Below are 19,681 nucleotides of genomic sequence, written 5' to 3' on the forward strand. Positions count from 1 at the left end.
GGGCAGTGAAGGTACAAACTGTACAATAACTGTGCAGACCAAGCATGGCCAATATGGGGACGGGTTTATAAAAGCTCCATGTGCATGGAGAAGCATGAGTCACGAAGGTGACTCTGTTCTCTGGCAGAAAAGTTATAGTCTTCACTGACCTCTGCAGCGGTACCCTGTAGGGCCAGAGGAGAAAGTTCATAACACTCTGACTCTTGGCAGCCATGTTTACTGGGAACCCACACTATTGCTTCTTGTCTTTGTTTCTGGTTTTTTTTCTCTCTCCAATCCAGCCCATTGATCCTGGAAGCTGGAGCAGACAAATGGCTTACTCCTTGTTCTCTTATAAACAGGCATACAGGAAGCTGGTGAGTATTTCTGTTGTGGTTGTTGTTGTTGTTATTGTTTTCTTGTGAATGTTTGTGCTTTCAGTTTCTTCCACATGACAACCACATATACATACATTCATCATTTCAAAAACAGAAATCATGGCTAGCAGTTTTCTCTCTTTAGGCTTATTGGAAAAGATGAAAGGCTTGGTTATCAGTGGAAGATAAAAAGTAAAGGAGGATCTGAAACCTTCTGAGAAAATAAGTAGGCACTACTTAACTAAAGGTGAACACTACACCAAGGCTTGCCCAATAGGCTACATTGAAGTTAGTCAGTAAGAGTGATATGTGTGGTTATTACTCTTTCTTTGTAGATGAGACAAGGTTTCTCAGAGAGCAAACAGGAGACTTGGGCCTGTAATTCTGTATGATCAAAAAATCTTCAGAACCCAAGTAGTAACCACTGCAACTATAATGACCAGGAAAGCAAACAATGCTTGAAACATTTTTTCTTTCTCTTTTTAATGTGTTTCTGGTATTTATGTTTGCATGTGCATGCTTATAGGTGGGCATGCATGTGTGAGGTTTTACATGTACATGCAGGTATGCTCAAATTTGATGTGTTGAAGTCATATTAAATCTCTTTCTAACCCTATTCAAAGAGACAGGCCCTCTTAATCAAGAACTAGCTATGAGTAGTCTTGCCCACACCAAGTCACCCCCTGAAATGTTTTGAAATAAGTGTATACATGCTCTAGGTCATATTGTCAAAATTTGGCTGGATTCTTAATTCACTTTCAACTAGGTGGATTAACTTTGCTTTGAGGCTAAACAAGAATTGTGTGCTATGGCCTGGCTTCTTTAGATGAGTTTTTAGTGGAGCCAAATTCTGTGCTATAGTTTCTTTCTAGTGTCTTCCTGTAGTTCACCTGAGATTGTCTGTTTTTAGGTCATGTCTCTTGATACATTTTATTATACTTGTCATAAAATAGAGTTTTGGGAAGAGAAAACTAAATAGAAACTAGGAGTAAGTTAAATTTTCTTTGCCACACCATATATTTGCCATGGGGCTTGTGTATTGACAACTTCAGTTAGTGTTATTCTGAGGATAACCTTACTATAGATACCGTCAGTATGTATCAGTTTCCTCTGGCTAATTTGACTTTTATGCATTACTTTCTTCAATGAGCTGGGAATTGTAAGTAGTTGTTTGGTTATTCTTACTTTGGTATCTTTTTCCCACAGGTTTCCCATCCAGGAGGAACATGGCCTTGGGACTGTGCAGTGTCGTGTGGAAGGCGATTATATTGGTCTGTTTTAGGACTGTCATTTAAAAGAAAATAATTTCTTTTATGGTATCCAGAAAGGAAGACAAAACCACATTTCTTATAAGGTTTCATGTGAATAATAATAACCGTTACCAAAATAACTTCTAAAAACACAGCACAACCTGAGTATTAGAAAATCTTGATTTGCAGGGCAGTGGTGGTGCACGCCTTTAATCCCAGCACTTGGGAGGCAAAGGCCGGCAGATTTCTGAGTTTGATGCCAGCCTGGTCTACAGAGTGAGTTCCAGGACAGCCAAGGCTACACAGAGAAACCCTATCTCGAAAAACCAGAAAAAAAAAAATCTTGATTCACTGAAAAAAGCTTGAAAGTGCTGGAAGAAGTGAGTTAGGCTTTAAGCAGAAGCAAGAGGGTAGCAAGGTTGATTATTGCTGGTATAACAGCTTTAATTCCATTAATTGTTAGCACCACTGCTTCTGCAATAGCATTGACACAAGGAGTTAAGACAACTATTTTTGTTAACCATCTAGCAAAAAAAAATGTTACTAATATATTGAGTATACAAAAGGATTTATATAGGTATCTAGAACAACGGATGATGCTCTATGACCCATTTGAATCATCTGAAGGAGGTTCAGGGTTCAAGAGTTAGGAGCCATCCCAAGTGTCATGACAAATATCATACTTTTGAAATTCACAATGATTGTCATTATAATTAGAAAAAAGTTTAAAGACACCTGTAGGATATTTGGCATAATTCTAACACCTCTCTGGGTGTGTTAACTTTGCAAAGTGAGATTATAAATTTAAAGAATGCTGCTCTGTTGAGCTTTGATACTGCAAATAATGCTGATAAAATTATCCATGGTCTGAGGTCAGTATTTCCATTTTGGTCAAACCTCAAGAATGGCATATGTAGCTTGATCAAGGTAGCCCTTCTTGTCCTGGGAATACTTTTATTCCTGCCCATCGTGGTAAAGCGTATTTTTAACAACATCAACATGTTGGCAGTACATGGCTTGAACCTGAAAATGGACATACAGAGTTATTAAATTAACAGGCTGGCAAAGCCAAAGACAGGTAAGATTCTGCACAGAGCCTTACCAACCTAAGACATCATAAGTGCATTGCTTTTGATAATGCATATTCCATGACAGGTAAGAAAGGCATTCTTGTCAGAATGACCTAAGACAGCCTCAGTCTTGTTAACAAAATACAAAAGGGAGAAAGGTGGAGAGCCTTTGGGGCTGCTTGGCAAGAAACTGACATGGGCCAAGGACAAGGAAATGGGCTGCTTGGCAGGAATATGGCATTGGCCAAGGACAAGGAAGTAGGCTTCAAGCAGGAATCTAATATTAGACTAGAACAAAGAAGTAATTTCAGGTAGGAATCTAAATCATAGGCTATAACAAAGAAGTAATCTCAGACAGGAATCTAAATATTAGGCTAGAACAAAAAAGTAATTTCAGACAGGAATCTAAATTTTAGGCTAGAACAAGGAAGTAGGCTTCAGACATAAAAATGACTTTGGGCTAAGACAGAGAAGTAGGCTCAGATACTTTGGTCATCCTGATAAGCCTTTAGAAACAGTGATCACGGGAGTGTTCGCGTAATTGGGTTAATGCCTTGCTTTTTCTTTGACTATCTGTGTTTATTGTATTGCTTGTTCCTTGACTATTTGCATCTATTGTATTTCTAGACCCTCAACCTAGAACTCACCTTAATACATGCATGTAATCAAAATGGTATAAAAACATAAAGGAAGAGGGAGTATCAGATAGGGGGTTATACGGAGGGGAAATGGGGAAAGGGGATGACATCTGTAATGTTAATAAATAAAATATCCAATAAAAATGAGAATGGAAAAAGAAAAAAACCACCATACAAACAACTTCCATGAAAACTAACATAATTATTATAATCAGTAATTTTACTTTACAAGTGATTGTACTGATAATATCAACCAGTGTGTTAGGATTGAAATCATGCTTTATCTAAATCTAAGCCCAGCATTTTACTTTCCATACATGTGTCCATGTCCATTTCTTCATAAAAGTCATGGTATTAATTCCCTGAAATATTTACCTGGGTAACATGAAAGAAATTCCAGGATTGAACAGTAATGATGGTACTGGAGTTTTGGGCCTAGGGTAGCAATATCCTGACCCAGGAGAGTTCTGCACAGTCTTAGATTACTGTGTGTTTCTTTGTGTTTCAGGTTCCCAGAATGTTAGTTTCTCAGTATTTAACAAAGGGAGGTGAGTAACTGGGGTAGACAAATCTGCCTTGTATTGTCTATAATATCTGGTGTACGTCCTAAAACCTTTGTAATGTCAACTATACCCCAGTAGGATATAGCAAACTTCTCATACCTCCTGGATTTCTTTCACTTGAGAGAACATTGTCTTCTGACTGACCTATGGGTATCAGATGTTTCAACATTGGAATGATGCAGAATTTTAAGAACTAGTCCTTCCGTTAAAGCGCAGTGACCCTGCAGCTGTCATGAGTGTGTTGTGGGTAACAGTTTCCAGAGACCTGTTGTGTCTTTATAAGAATTGCCCTTTTCAAGAGAGAAAGAATTCATATTTCACCATTTTTTTGAGACACAGATAAATTAAGATTCTGGATTTCTGTATGTGCCTTACTTATTTTTCTGGTAGATGTTTTGGTCCTTCAAAGTACGTTCATTGTTTTATATTAATTTCATTGTGATTATATCAACACATTACATATGACTATATAGCTCAAAGTATATATTTGTTTTCTCTTTCTCTATTCTCAAGAACCAAACTCATCTACTCTATTGTAGTAATGTATTTTATCTATCTATTGTAGGAATACACTGTGTCCATTTATCTATTGTAGGAATCTATCTTATCTGTCTAGTGTACATTAGCTCAGTATTAGGCATATTTCCTTTTCCTGCTGTATTTAACACTTCTGACATCCCACAAAATAGAGATTATTCCAATACAATCATTTTTTTTTTCTATGAGAAAACAAGCTTGTATTTATTGATATTGCTTTTTGGTTATCAAAAGGATCTGGCATCCAAATTATTAAATTTAGAGGTTATTCTATGAACTCCTTTTCGAGAAGGTGATTTATATAAAAAATGCATTTGTAGGGACATTTTATCAGAAGCCTTTGTTTTCCTTTGGAGGTCAATGGTGCATAAGGAAGCCTGGCTGATCAGTGCTAAGCAGGAACTGTTCCTGTACCAGACATTCCCAGGTAATCTTTCCCTTCATCCTGTCTTCTTCATCCCGTCCCTCACAGTGCACTCAAAGTTAGACTTTTCTTCTGGCAGTTTTTCTATGACCATTAACACGGCCTCTTCGTTCTGGTTAAAGGAAAACGGCTTGTATCTGTATTAGCCCTGGTGCTTAAAATCCTGCACTGATTACTGATGTTCTGAGAAATTAGATGCTATAGTTCTTACACCCTCCTCACAGTTTGCATGCACACAAATGTAGATGCTGCAGCTCAATCATGCATTGTGGCCTCTTGATGCAAGTAAGAGATGAGGTAAGCATGGCATACATGGAACTGGCGTCAGTGTAACATAGCACACTTGTTTTACAGTGAACCTTTTATTTTGTAAACAAGAGTAGACATTATAAAATAACAGAAAAAGCATAGGAATAGTGTAATATAATAAGCAGATAAAGTTAATTTAAATGAATTATTATTAAATATAGATGGTACATATTTATGTTATACTTTTTATTGATTTTTTTATGCTTTATTATCATTTGGCTATTTCACAATTATTGTTATTTTGTTTCCCATTCCTTTCTTTCTCCAATGGGAGTATAGTGAATTTATATGCACTGCATCACCATAAATATGTGTGGTGTGTATTGTATATGTCCTTATAGCAGCCTTGCTGATGTTACTACATGATAAGGTTTCAGCACCAGTACCTTCTTATGGCACTATTGATACAGATGTGATCTATTGTCTGTCTATGCACTGTCTAGCAGCTTTTGACTATACTCAATGAGGCTCAATTGTAGATAAAAAGAAATAGCTATAGAGTAAATGAAACAAAGAGGACTTATGCCTTCCTGTGTGTTCTGAAAATTAACAGAAGGAAGGTGGCACTTAAAAATATAATAGGACTTCTTTCTGGTTATTTTCACACCATAAGTCATAGTCTGGTTTATGACTTGCCTATTCTGATGGTAAGCTATGGTCTTTCCCTCTGATGGGTAAACTCTGGTACCAAAAGACAAACACTGAAAATTGCAAAGTCACATGAAATTGTGAGTTTAGTTCACTAGCAGGCGGTTGGCTATTTAAAGAGAGCACCCAGTATCTAGGTTGGGATACAATCACAAAGATACCAAAAACAAGTCTGTGAGGTAGGTTCAGATCTCAGTGAAAATCTCCCTTTCCAAAAGAGAAAGCTATCATCTCCTAGATCATGGGACAAATGCCATTTGTTCTCTAGACAGCCCATCCTGCTGGAGCTGAATTCAGACCCTTGTCTTTCTTATCTTTAAAAAGTTACCTGGTGTTTTTGAGAGTAAGTGGAATGAAGCATCCATACTGATGGATACAACTATAGACAGTACATCCAACAAGACAGTAACATCCTTGTTGGGTCTTTGGCATATAATCCTAATATTCACCTCTTTGAGCTAAAGAATAGGAAATATTGCCCTTGTGTTACTATTGAGAAAAGTGAGTCAAGAGGGGGTGCAACTTATCCAAAGATCCTGGCAAATGGAACACCTCATGCACCTAACTAACAATGTTCAGGAAGCAACCTGCCTCTGGTACCCTGCCTCAGGCTTTTATAATACTGCTATAATTTGGACCTTGGATGGGCTTGATAAGTAGGCTGACTGTATCTATGGACACACATTTCTTGGGATGGAGACTCACAGGCATGAGCATTTTCATAGCAGAGGGATCCTTAGAGATATGGAAAATCTGTAAGAGTCTGGGGCTTAGCCCCTTAAGGCTGTCATGCAGCAAGTAGTCCAGTGTGGTTAAGCCTCTAAGCCTTTCTGAGCACCTACTCTAAAGCAGTGGTTCTCAACTTTCCTGATGCTGTGACCCTTTAATACAGTTCCTCATATGATCCCCATCATAAAATTATGTCCGATGCTACTTTGTAACTGTAAATTTGCTACTGCCACGATTCATGATGCAAACATCTGATATGCAGGACAGTCTTAGGCTACCCCTGTGAAAGAATCATTGGAACCCCAAATAGGTCTCAACTCACAGGTTGAGAACTGTTGCTCTAAAGGAGTCACATCTTCTGTGAGAAATACCTAAGTGTTTATCTCCTTTTTATGTGCTTCTATGCTCCCTTCTTCCTACCTCTCCTCTCTCCCTGTCTCTCTTCCCCATTTCTTTGCATATTCTAGTGAAGACCCCATACTCGGGAGACCATTTCTCAAGCCTCAGGAAATCATGACCACCCGAAGATCACAAGAAACCATACCTGGATGCAATCAGCAGAGGTTTATTAGGGAAAAGAGCTGGCAGCCAGCTGATCACGTACTTGCGCAAGAGTAGGGTCCAACCCCAACATCCAGTCCCTGGAGCGTTTTAAAGAGAAAAACCACAAACCAGGGGAGTCGGGCAGGGGTGAGGGGTTGCCAAGGATACATAACATAAGAATAGCAAAACATTCCAGAGAAACCCACCCTGAATGGTTTGCCATGTCACTGTGTCCCACCCTGTCATTGATCAACTATTTCAGATTAACTATCTTTACTTCTTCCTGCTATAGCCCCACCTAGGTGGCTTGCATCTTTTATCTGTGGTCAGGAATGCCTTCCTGCCTTGGGCCTCTCCCACCTATAGGTGGGCCTATTGTTTGAGGCTTGATTCAGGGGCAGAGTGTCCTTCACCTGGAATGTGTCCTGGGGTGGTGAAAATCTTACATTCAGTTCCTCGTTCTGGAATCTGCACTTCTGCCTAGGTCTAAGGGCAAAGAAAAAGTCTACATATTTCATAAAATGGCCTTTATAATTTTTCACTCTACACTAGCAACACTAATATGCATTTTGTAACCTTTCCCTATTCTCCCTAGTATTTGCTTTCAACATCCCCTTTGCCTTTTATGTGGTCAGTTTTTGTTATTTTTTTCAATTTTCTTCCTGAAACTGTCTTGCTCAAGCTAGCCTTGAACTTGTTATACTGTTGCTGTAACCTTCCCAGTGCTGGGACTCTCGATAGGTGTACACCTTCATGTTCAGCTTTCCTTGGTCAGTTTAAATTCACCCTTTAGGAATCAGTTCAGATATTATAACCAGAAAGTGTTTTTTTTTTTTCCTACTCTGCACCCCCACCTACTCCTAAGCCTTTGTCTACTTCATAGCCTCTTTAATTTTGCTGACCTGTATGTAATTATCTACTATAATTATACTCCTGTATACATATACTTCCTCACCATTGTCATGTGCTTGAAGGGAGGGGCTGCTCTGAATTCCTCCTTATCTTCCTAATGTAATAGAGTAGGTCTGATGTGGATGTTGGAAAAAGATTGTGCTACCTACAGCTGTTCTAAAAAGCTAGGAAGCCTCTCTTCCTAGTGAACAATAGTGAATGCAGAGACCCACGGCTGCTCCAGATGTTGCCGATAAGTGATGACTGAGTGCTTGGCTTTAGATAAGACACACTTAAACTACGTTCTCTAAGGCTCAGGAAACATCTTGGAAGAGTGCAGAAGAAATATAAGACCTAGAGACAGGAAGAAGGGGTCTAAAATGCCAACTTCTGACCATGGTATAGTCACCGCCATCTTACACTCACACTAGACCTGCATGAGACTTGCCTGCAGACATGGAATTTAATTACTGGATACTGAAAGATTCTGGAAGCCTGGGAGCCATTGTGGCCGTGCCTGTGGATAGTACTAAATGCCTGGTCAAACAGATGACCTTGGTTAAGATCAGTGGGTCACTATGTTGGACTGTAAAATCCAAAACCAGGGCATGTGCCCCCCCAGAATCACACACGGACAGAGGATTTGCTGCAACAACATGAGGTTTAATGATACTGGCGCACCGGGGCTCTCTCACATGCCAGCAAGAGAACCCCCGAACAAAAACTGGTAGTGGTTTTTATAGAGTACATGAGGGCAACCACAAAGGACCCCAAGGGTTGACCTTCTCAGGTCTGGTCTATAGATGACTCAGATTCACACATTACTTTCTTCCTGACCACCTCCCATCCTGGAATATGTCTCTGTACTCTGGGCCTTCCCCACCCGCAGGTGGGTTCTCTTCTTTGTAGTCTAAGGAATGTAAATCAGCCTCTCCCTTTCTCTTCTGGATGTTAATCCAGCAAGTGTCCTCTGACTCAGGAGTAGTGTACTTCTCCCGGAATGCAGAATACATCCCAGGGCAGTGAATTCCGAGACCTAAAAATCTCACATTTAGTTCTTATAAGAACACACTTCCAAAGTTGCCCTCTGACTTCTACATGCATCCTGTGGCACACAGTTGCCCACATACACATACATTTGAAGACCCCCATACTCAGGAGACCCTTCCTCAAGCCTCCGAAATCTCAACCACCCCAAAATCACAAGAAACCATACCTGGATGCAATCAGCAGAGGTTTATTAGGGGAGGAGCCGGCGGTCAAAAAACGACAAGCTCTTTAGCTCCAAGAGCAGGGTTTTTGGCCCCGTGTGGTGGGTTAAAGGGTCTTTTATAGCAGGGGTGGGGGGAGGAAGGCATTTTCCCGCACTTACACATGAATGGTTGCATTTTCGCGCGCTTACAAGTGATTGGTTGTTTTACAAATTTTGAACATAGCACTGGGAAGACCAAGGGAGGGGTAACCAAGAACAGTGGAACATTTCAGAGAATGTAGCCCAAATGATAGCATCTTTATCTTTAGTCAGGAATGCCTTCCTGCCTTGGGCGAGGCTTGGGGAATGTAATCCAGCAAGTGTCCTTCACCTGGAATGTGAAGGCCTGAAATTTTATTTTCAGTTCCGAGTTCTGTAAGGCAAAAAAATCTACACATATTTCATAAAATGGCCTTTATAATTTTTCACTCTACACATTCACATACACAATAAAGTGAAATTGCAAAAGGAGCAAATCTATACAACTCTAGATTCACATGTAGTTCTTACAGCTAAACAAAGGGAGATTTGAATATGCAGGAAGGATTTGTAGGGAGGGAAGAGTGTTGAGAGGGTGAGAGTAATTCAAATGCATTTTATTCATGTATGAAGATGTCTAGGAGCAAAGCAAGTTTGAAAACAATGATTCCTACTTTGTTGTAACTATTCATGACCAGCCCCTGTGGAAATACATTTAGTTTATGCCATGTCTGAGTATATGTCTACTATACATTACACTAGGAATACATTTAAGTTTAAGTTTTCACTTAGTTTATCATTCCTTCATTATTATCATTTATTATTCCTTCCTCTGGAAGGAATCAGACTTTAAACTGTCAATATCTGAAAAAAAAAAAAAAAGGATGAGGGGCTGGAGAGATGTCTTGGTGGCTACGAGAACATACTGATCTTGCAGAAGACCTGAGTTCAATTCCTAGCACCCATGGGAGCGAGCTCAGAAAGACCTATAACTTCAGCTCCAAGATAATCTGATGTCATCCTCTAGCCTCTGTAAGCACTGCATCCCCCAACTCCATATACACATAATTAAAAAAAAAATCTTGAGGGTGTGTTTCACATTGCTATAGGAAATTCAACTTGAAGGAAGTGTGGGTAAAATATTGCATGCACCTGGGGAAGAAGCCTGCGGCATGAGGAAGAACAAAGGACTGGGTAACAAAGCCCCAGCTAGTGCATTCATTGTTGAGTCTTCCATGTTAAGTTAAATCCTTACTGTGAAGAGACATACTTCATAAGAAAGCGTAAGAGATGGAGAGACCTTTGCTTATACCGTGAGTGACCTTCCCTGTACTTACTGATCATGTATAATATATATTTATCGTCCTTTTGTTATTATGTGCATTAAGAATGACTGTTAGAAAAACTTCAACTGTTGCTTCACTTGAAGGGTCAGAATTAAGTGGTGGTGGTTTCTCTGGGCCACATCACATTATATATTTAGAAGCTTCCATTTTTATAAACTCTTGCAGAAATCTTATCTGTGTCTCCAAAAGTTGGAAGCCTTGGGGGAAGAACAGACATCATCATTACAGGAGATTTCTTTGACCCTTCTGCCCGGGTTACCATTGCAGGTAATTACGCTAAAATGGCTGAAAATGGTTCAATTTTGAATGCTGCAGGGGTTTTTATATTTTATAGCTCATGGCTGTGAGGGGAAGTTGTCTTACATTTGAAACAGACATGTATGTGTGTTTCTATGTATGTATGTATGTATGTATGTATGTATGTATGTATGTATGTAAGTGTATAGATGTGGATGCAAATGTCTTTATGTTTCTGTGTCTGTGGTATGTGTAGTGTGTATGTGTATGAGTTTGTATGTGTGTGTGTGTATGTGAACGTGTGCCATAGCGTACTTGTGGAGGTCAGAGGGCAGCTCTCCTGAGCCCTGTCATTGGTTCCTTTGTCTTGAAACAGTGGTGCTCCTGACATACTTGCGCTGTACTTACTCGCCCCACAGAGCAAGAGGGTCAGCACCTCCCTGTGGAATGGAATTGCTTTGTGTGACTTGCTTGCTCACTACCACAGGCTACTCCACACTCACCCTCTGCGGCACTACACAGTCCCTTTCCTGACCTCCTTCTGTCAAGAGTGACAACTTTTGCTACTCTCTAGACCCCACCCTTAACATCAATAAGATCCTGTTCAGCCTTTTCCACCTGCGCATGCGTGAGTGCGTGCGTGGCGTGGCGTGTGTTTGTGTGTGTCTGTCTCTCTGTGTGTGTGTGTTTATTTACAGGTGTATTTATGAGTTTTAAAAATTCTCCTTAGGCATCCCATGTGATATTAGACATGTGTCTCCCAGGAAGATTGAGTGCACCACCAGGGCTCCAGGAAACGGAGCAAGGCTCACTACTCCTCAGGCAGGTAAGGAAATCACCAGGGCTGCTCAGTAAACTCTCCACTGCCATGCTTTGTCTCAAGGATCCAGGGAGTAGAAGGAAACATGCTTGAATTCTGGCTCAGCAGTGTGACTAATTGGATCCCTCATGCCGTGGTCAAGCCTATCATATCACGGAATATCTTAGCTTCATTCCATTCCCGACTGGCACTACATTCCTAGCCCCCGCCATATGTCTAAGTAATAGACTTCAGGCAGAGTCTAACTGCCACCAAGACACCGTGGCTACTGAATTGAATCCCCAAACTGCCTCTCTGCATTTGGTAGGGTGGTTGTATGTTTACTGACCGAGGAGACGGGAGCAGTGGAGCATGATCTTCTGTGCTCATAGCTGCAGCAGTAGACAGGTCAGAGAGTAAGATGCGACTGAGTATATTTAAATACTGTTCATTCCCCCTGTGGGCATTTTTCTGTTGATATCGCGAATGGCTATGTGCGGTGACATGGCCACCAGCATCTGCCTCCAGTAGACAGCGACGGAGGAGGTGAGGCAGCAGCTTCCACCTGTCCTCATTTGTTTGACGCTCCCACATTATCTGTTAGGTATTAGCACAAGAGGCTCCAGTGCTGTGAAGGATAAGGAAGGTTGGCATGTTGCTCTGTCAAGAACCGTGGGTTGCTGTTCTGTGCATGCGGCGCTGACCTAATGCTCAAAGATGTAGCTAGTCAAGTCTAAAGGCTCAGCCCCTATAGGCAAAATTGCCCTGCAGGAGGGAAACCTTCCTAAACACAGTCCTTTGCTGTGTAGAGAGAAATGCAAAGGGTCTGTCTTGAGAATTTCGGAGCTCCCAGATCACCAGTCTTTACGTAAGGAGAGCGCCCATCCAAGGAGCCCAAAGTACTGAAATAGATAATGCAGAGAAAGTGTGTTTCCTGCATCAGGAAGCAGAAGGTGGTTCCCTTGTTGAGTGTTTCCTGCTTTAGATGCTCTGTTCATGGTAGAATCATTTCCTGAAAGTAGCTATTTGAGTAAGTGATGCCCTTTTTGAAAGGCTGTTGAAGTTTGTCCTGTGGAAGTAGGGCAAAAAAAACCCCACGCAAAGTGGGGCTTCTCCAATGTGGCTGATTCTTGTCCTCAGGGAACAAGATGAGTTCAAACCAGGGATGCAGTTCATCCTGCAGTGTACAGCACAGCCCAACAACAGAGCTCCTCAGACTAAAACAGCAACAGGGCAGAGGATGGGGATCTCAGAGTTAAAGCGATTTTCTTAGCATGCTTCGAATTCTCTGCTTATCCCATATTTACAGTCCATCTTAGGGGCTAATGAGTAGTGTTACAATAACAGTTGTATATAGTTTATAATAATAGTTGTATTAGATATCCTTTATTGAGTCATTATTTCCAGATCCTATAGTCTTTGAATATTGTTTCCAGTTCTTACCAGCCCTGTTTTGATACATGCATGAATGGAGACTCAGGGAGCTGAGGAATGCCTCCAAACTTCACACCTTGTAAATGATAGACCTCCAATCTGAATACACAGTCAAATACATCTAGAGCTTTAATGCCCATCCAGCATGACTGCCCAATATTAATCAAGATAGGTATCCAATATTGATGCCCAGGGCCTTTTGCCTCAAGGTTTGCTTAACATAAAGTATAAATGTATAAGCACAACATCAATTAAAATACCATATAATGAAAGTATGCTACAACTGGCCTTGTGTGGGGGTCCACACGTTGAGGTCATGATACTTGAAAACTTGAGGGACTGGCAATTTTTTCTGGGAAAAGGGAGTTTTATGAAACCAGACATGTAGGCTGAATCAAGCCTTCACGTTCATGTCCAGCTTCAGAAGGCGCAAAGCCAGACAATGACACTCATTACCACCACACAGGCCACCTTTCTGAACAGCAGCGTTTGTTTCTTCATGCCCTCTTCAGGACGTGGTCTTCTTCTGTGGAATGGCAGCCAAAACGTCTTCCTCCTCTCCTCTTTCCTCCCTCTGAGAAAAAACAAAACAAAACAAAAAAAAAACCTCTCCTTAATGTTTCTCATTAAGTTGGTCTTTCCAAGAGTCTACCTTCTACCCAGGGACTTGTTCTTTCTTTCTAGATAGTTAGTTCCTAGTCTCTACAGAGTCTCTCACAGGACCACGCCATCTTGGTCTCTGGCGACACACCATCCCAGAAATCATCTGCAGTGCCGTTCACCCTGCAATTTGAGTGGGGTCTTGGTTGTGAGGAGGAGCCCTGTCTGGTGGTTACGGGATGTGTGTGTCTTGCAGGCAATCGAGGGCTCCTTTTTGAAGTTGGAGATGCTGCTAAAGGTGTGGAGCTGACTGAAGCCACCCCGGGGTACAGGTGGCAGATAGTTCCTAATGCCAGCTCTCCATCTGGCTTTTGGTCAAAGGAAGGAAGACCTTTCAGGTATGTTGTAGATTGGGAACCCATAGCAAGAGTGTATTGACTAATTCAGGCCAGCTAGGACACAGGGAAGAAAGTGATGGTCTTTCTAGGGGGTCATTTGTCACCTGGGCCAGTTCAACATGAGGAGTATTTGACAACATTCTCAGCCAGTGTTGGCCATTCTGCTGAGCATATGACCTTTTGTAGCTATACAGCCAAATACAGAACAAAGTGTAAAACCCCTATTTCCTGTAAGTCTAAATCTGCTTTGGAGATAAGTGTTCTTCTCAGCCAAAGCCCCACATTGTCCTGTGCTATGGTCATGCTTGTCTGAGAGATGATACAACTACAGAGGGCTGTGTGCAAACTGCAAAGTAGGTGTATGGAGACTGGAGACTGGAGACTGAGAGATGCTGAGACCAGACAGGTGTGCTTGCTTTTTCTAGAAATTTCAGAATAATCCTGTCGTATAAGAGTCAGGTGTTTTTTTCCTTGTCATTTCCTTAATGAAGAGCCAGGTGCGAGAGTTGCTATATGCTGGCTCAGTGACCCAGGCCTTGTTTAGTCTCAGCTGATTCTGTGTTCTTCTATGTTATAGAGCACGGCTCAGTGGGTTCTTCGTGGCTCCAGAAACAAACAATTATACATTCTGGATCCAGGCAGACAGCCAAGCTTCCTTGCTTTTCAGTTCTTCAGAGGAGCCAAGAACTAAGGTATTTACCTTCTCTGGGTTGCCTTCCCTTAGCTCATGATCCTTCACCCTTGAAAGAAGAAAGAATCAAAGATAAAACTTTCCTGTTCTATAATTGTAAAGAACCCATGGTTGACCATGGATATTAATTACTGCAAAGCAATTTGTATGACTGTAATGGTATTGTAAGCCCAGTATCATGCTACTTTTTTTTTAACAGTCTTGCTAGTAACATTTATCTCTGTGAAATATGCATATCTCTACTTTCTAGATGAGAAAATGAGGTTTTGGAGAATTGTATGGACTGTTCAGGACCACATGAATAATAAGGGAAGAGTTCACAATTCAAAATCAAATTGGTTTGACTCTAAAACTTGTGCTTCCCCACTGTTTGGGTTAGCATCCTATAGGAATCTTCTATCAGCCTCATGCCTTTAGAAAGCTGCCAGCATCTCCTTATGCCTTTGACAGAGACCCACAATGTCCTTAGTCTGTTCTCTGAGATTGGCTTACTGGAGAAAGTCATGGCTTTTGATGAGCTAGTACCATTCAAGGTCTTTCAAGAATTTAATACTATCTTTTTACAGCATCACAGACAGAGTATAAGGTCAGGGACTGTTCCTAAACATAACTTATAAGTTCTAACTCAAATACAATGTACTTGAGAGAGAGGGAGAAAGGAAGCATAGTAAAGAAGCAAACACAACCACAGAGCCAAAGTGAGCAGGCTAAGTTGTTGGAAAAGCAATGATTACTTAAAAATGTCATATTGGTAGCTTTTCAAATGTGCATCATTTGACAGTAAAACGCATGGAAGATTCATAATGTTGACCTGATTGGCTTATTTGGGCACAGGTTGAAGTGGCCTCTGTTGGGGTTGGCACTACTGACTGGTTTGACTCCTGGGAGCAGAACGGGAATGAAGGGAGCTGGCAACAGAAGACAACCAAGCTAGAACTGCGGGGCGGAGCCAAATACTACTTGGAAGCAGAGCAGCATGGGATAGCTCCCAGCAGGGGAATGAGAATTGGTGTCCAGATGCACAACACCTGGCTGAATCCAGATGTGGTCAACACTTACCTTTTGGAGAAACACCAGATCCGAGCCCGAGCCCAGAGACTTCCAGAAATACAGGTTTATGTGTCTTTCCAGTCCCATAGGAAAGCAAGCCACTCGAAGAGTGGAGCCTTCTCCAGTAGGTCAGCTGGCAAGAATACGGAAACCTGGGGCATAATTGCAGTTCCTCTGCCACAGATATAGGATATAGGGTTGTAAAGACTAAAATTCCATTTTAAGAAAAAATTTTTAAACATTATTTATGTGTATGCATGTTCTAAGGTTTAATGTGTTGAAGCCAGAGGACAACTTGCAGGGGTTGGTTCCCTCTGTCAACCATGTGGGTCGCTGATATCCAACACGGGTGCCCAGGCTTAGCAGCATGTGCTCGAACACACTGAACCATCTTGCTGGCCGCATGAATACATTTCTTAAATGTATTTTTATTATTGAGATTATCTTTCTTGCTGGCTTATTTTTGAAATATTTGAATTCTAGGAAAGTCCTTAACATTTTTTTAGATTTATTTATTTATTTATGTGTGATTATTTTGTCTGTGCACTGTGTGTGTGTGTGTGTGTGTGTGTGTGTGTGTGTGTGGCTGCTGCCTGTGGAGACCAGAAGAACGTATGGGATTCTCTGGAACTGGAGACAGATTCTCTGACTGAAGTCCCTGCGCATCAGTAAACGTTGTCTCTCTTGACTTCTTAGGTGTTGAACATGTCAGGTAAAGGAAACTTTTTCCTTACTTGGGGGAATGTCTCCAGCCAGCTACTTCCTGCAAATGCCACAGCCCAACAGGTGAGGCTCTTCTTCCATTAATGAAGGTAAATATAACAATTTTAGGGGTGGCCCTTAGGCCTGGCCTTTGAATGACTGCATTTTTATTTATCTTGATAGGTCCAAACCACCATCGAGGAGTTGCTTGTGGTGAAATGCAATCTGGCACCCCGTTCAGCTCGTGTTCTCCTCCGGCTTGGATTTGAGCAAGGTGGCTCCTGCGTTGACCCTTTCTTGTCCTGTCTATCACCATCTTCCCTTTCTTATAGCATAGGAACAATCTCTATTTCTTGACCAAAGTGCTAATAGAGCCAAATGAAAATGTGGTCCCTGGATCTGGATGGAATAGAGTGTCCGAGAGAGAGTACCTTGCATGAGGGAGGGAGAGGCTTGGGATGGTTTTTCCTGGCAGTTCAATGGTGACAAACACCATCTAAAGAGTTTACTCTAAACAGGGAGAAGAAATAGGGTATGTTAAAAAAAAAAAAGAAAGAAATAGGGTATGTATGGCAGTAGCAACTGGTTTTTTTTTTCTTCAAAAATCCTGTTTAGTTCAAAACTGACATGCATGTGATTTTTGTTGGTGTGCCGATGGAGATCAAACTCCAAGGCTTTGCAAATGCTTCACACAAGCTCTTCCATTGAGCCATGCTAACACCCTGTTAATTTTTAAAAAAGTTTTGATACAAGATCTCAAACTTGTTCACATCAGCCTTGAACTTGTGATCCTTTTCCCTCAGCTTCCCGAGTGGCTGGGGCTACAAGCGTGCACCACCATTTCTAGCTGATACAAGAGACTTATTATATAAAAATACAGACAAAAAAAAAATCTTAAAATATGCTAAAAGTCCTTTAGTATCCCCCCCGCCCCCCATCACTGGCCAATGCATTCTAAAAACTATTCTTAAAGTGAACTAAAGTTTTATTGAGGGGCAAGGGAAATGGATCAGTGGTTAAGAACATTTACCCCTCTTGCAGAGGACACAGGTTCTATTCCCAGCATGCACTTCAGTTCCAGGCGATCCCATACCCTCTTTCACTGACATCTATTGATTACTACATGTACAGGGTACATGTATGTATACTCATACAATATAAGTATGTATACTTATACAATACATATAAAATACATTGATAAATAAGTATTTCTCTATTGCTATTTCCCTTTCTCTTGCTTCTCAATAGTTTCTCATAACTTGGCACACAGAGAAAATGGTATTAGTATTCCAAATTCTGTGGAAGCCAGAAAGGATATCTCATAGCTACCACCACCCAGTTGGGGGTTGCAAGGCCTGTGAATTCTTTCCATTTCTCCCTAGGCTTCAGGGACCAACGTTACTGTTCATTTCTTGTGCATATACTGTTGTGTTTCATAGCTTTGCCTGTGTTCCTATACATTTGAATTATATACAGGCTTAGAAGGCTCCAGGTCTGATGGGGTCCTCACCAGTTCAACTGAACCCTTCTGTGGCAGATTCAGCCTTGGTCAACTTCGACATCTTATCCTAAGCCCTAAGTCTGCCAACAAGGGCTATCAGCTGGATCGGTACCCGTATGTAAGTGCCCATCCTCATGGCTTGGCAGGTTGGGATTATTCCTTGGGCTTGAGACCAAAATAACAGAAGCACAAGGGAATGACTTTGCTGATTTATACAGTGTATTTTGAGCTGATATTTTGAATTTCTTAGCTACATCTCTAGGCTCCTACTTTTGCATTGATACCTGAGAAGGTTACTGTTAGCTAGAAGGCCTATGGAGGTTTTTATTTGGTTAGATGTTTTCTTTGCTGTCTAAGTTTGAGAAACAGTGCAGATATTACAGATAGACTCTGATTTGTAAACCTAACTCTATATCCTGTGTGCTCTTAATGTCTTACTAAAGTACAATATGTCTTAACTTACTCATCTCTAAAATGGTTACTGTTGTGGTCCAGCTCTCAGGAATGTGGTGAAGATCAATACAATAATATAGTAAAATATTTTGCAGCAGAGAGGACTCAGTCATAGGTAGTTATTGTCGTTATTGCAATTAACGTAAGTAACTAGTGGATTGATGGATATGCCTGCCCCCTTTTCTATTTATTTAATTAAAAACAATCATATGTTAAGTACTGTATTTACATACATTTCACTCTACCATCTCCACATTCCAACTCTTCTTGTGTTCCCTTATGCCATCTCAAATTCATAACCTGTTCTGTTAATTATTACACACATGCACACGCACACACACACACACTTCCTTCAGAGTCCATTTAGTATTTCCTATGTGTATATGTATTTGGAGCTAAATACCTAGGATTGAATAACCTATCAGTAGGCAGGTCCTTGAAGAAGATGGATTCTCCCCCTCTCAGCAGCCCTTAATTGCCTGTGAGTTCTCGCTCATCCACATTTGGGAACCTGGTTTTGTCGTCATTCAGGCCTTTTTCAGGCGACTGTATTGGGATTGTGTGAGTGTAGCTTCCCTGTCATATATAAAAGATACCATCTTGTAGCTGATGTTCTGGTCCTCTGGCTCTTAACATCTTTCTGTCCCCTGTTCCAAAATGTTTCTTGAGCCTTAGGTGTAGGGGTTATATCGCGTTGTAGATCCCAGGCTGGGAATTCCAAGGTCAGTTTTCTGCATTTTTGACTAGTTGTGGATTTCTGTGGTGGTCTCTGTCTGCAGCAGGAAGATGCTTCTTTGATTTGGGATGGGACCTATCTGTGATATAAGGATAATTATTTAAAATGCATAATTATAAATAAATGATAATTATTTATAATTATTAGATAATAATTATACTGGTTTAGGAAAGGGTGTCAGCTTCCTTGGAACTGGATTTACAAATGATTGTGAGCCACCATGAGAATGCTGGGAATTGGACCCGTGTCCCCTGGGAGAACTGCCATTGCTCTTAACTGCTAAGCCATCTCTCCAGACCCTCTTGAGCGCTTCTTACATTCTTAGTTTGGCACCTCTTTTATCTTCATAAACAGGTGCATCTCATTGGTTCTGAAACCAGAGTCAGTGTTTATAAGATAGCAGAGTTCATGATAATCTGCATTCTTCCTAGTCCAGCTGCAATGGGAGTTGGGCTAACCAGCTCAGGCCAGCGACCATCCATCTCTTCTCTATTGTTGATGGGTACATTTGCTCTTTAGGGGAAGAATTAAAAATGCAGAGAAAT

General features: G+C 41.1%; 1 protein-coding gene across 7 annotated transcripts in view; it reads left to right on the forward strand.

Annotated features, from left to right (window-relative positions):
* Positions 1 to 19,681, forward strand: part of Pkhd1 (PKHD1 ciliary IPT domain containing fibrocystin/polyductin) — a 440,341-nt gene that overhangs the window by 25,664 nt on the left and 394,996 nt on the right. For all 7 annotated transcript variants that reach the window (XR_013104680.1, XM_076915223.1, XM_076915219.1 and 4 more), the window contains 12 exons: positions 282 to 356; positions 1,563 to 1,627; positions 3,823 to 3,862; positions 4,771 to 4,841; positions 10,701 to 10,802; positions 11,503 to 11,598; positions 13,862 to 14,003; positions 14,581 to 14,695; positions 15,529 to 15,807; positions 16,441 to 16,530; positions 16,630 to 16,720; positions 17,923 to 18,065. Coding sequence is in view for 6 of the 7 variants with exons in the window: in XM_076915223.1 (XP_076771338.1) it covers positions 282 to 356; positions 1,563 to 1,627; positions 3,823 to 3,862; positions 4,771 to 4,841; positions 10,701 to 10,802; positions 11,503 to 11,598; positions 13,862 to 14,003; positions 14,581 to 14,695; positions 15,529 to 15,807; positions 16,441 to 16,530; positions 16,630 to 16,720; positions 17,923 to 18,065 (1,309 nt within the window). In the remaining variant the exon portion in view is untranslated. The remainder of the gene's footprint in view (positions 1 to 281; positions 357 to 1,562; positions 1,628 to 3,822; positions 3,863 to 4,770; positions 4,842 to 10,700; positions 10,803 to 11,502; positions 11,599 to 13,861; positions 14,004 to 14,580; positions 14,696 to 15,528; positions 15,808 to 16,440; positions 16,531 to 16,629; positions 16,721 to 17,922; positions 18,066 to 19,681) is intronic.

Source organism: Arvicanthis niloticus, chromosome 17 (assembly GCF_011762505.2).
Source record: "Arvicanthis niloticus isolate mArvNil1 chromosome 17, mArvNil1.pat.X, whole genome shotgun sequence".
Taxonomy (NCBI): Eukaryota; Metazoa; Chordata; class Mammalia; order Rodentia; family Muridae; genus Arvicanthis; species Arvicanthis niloticus.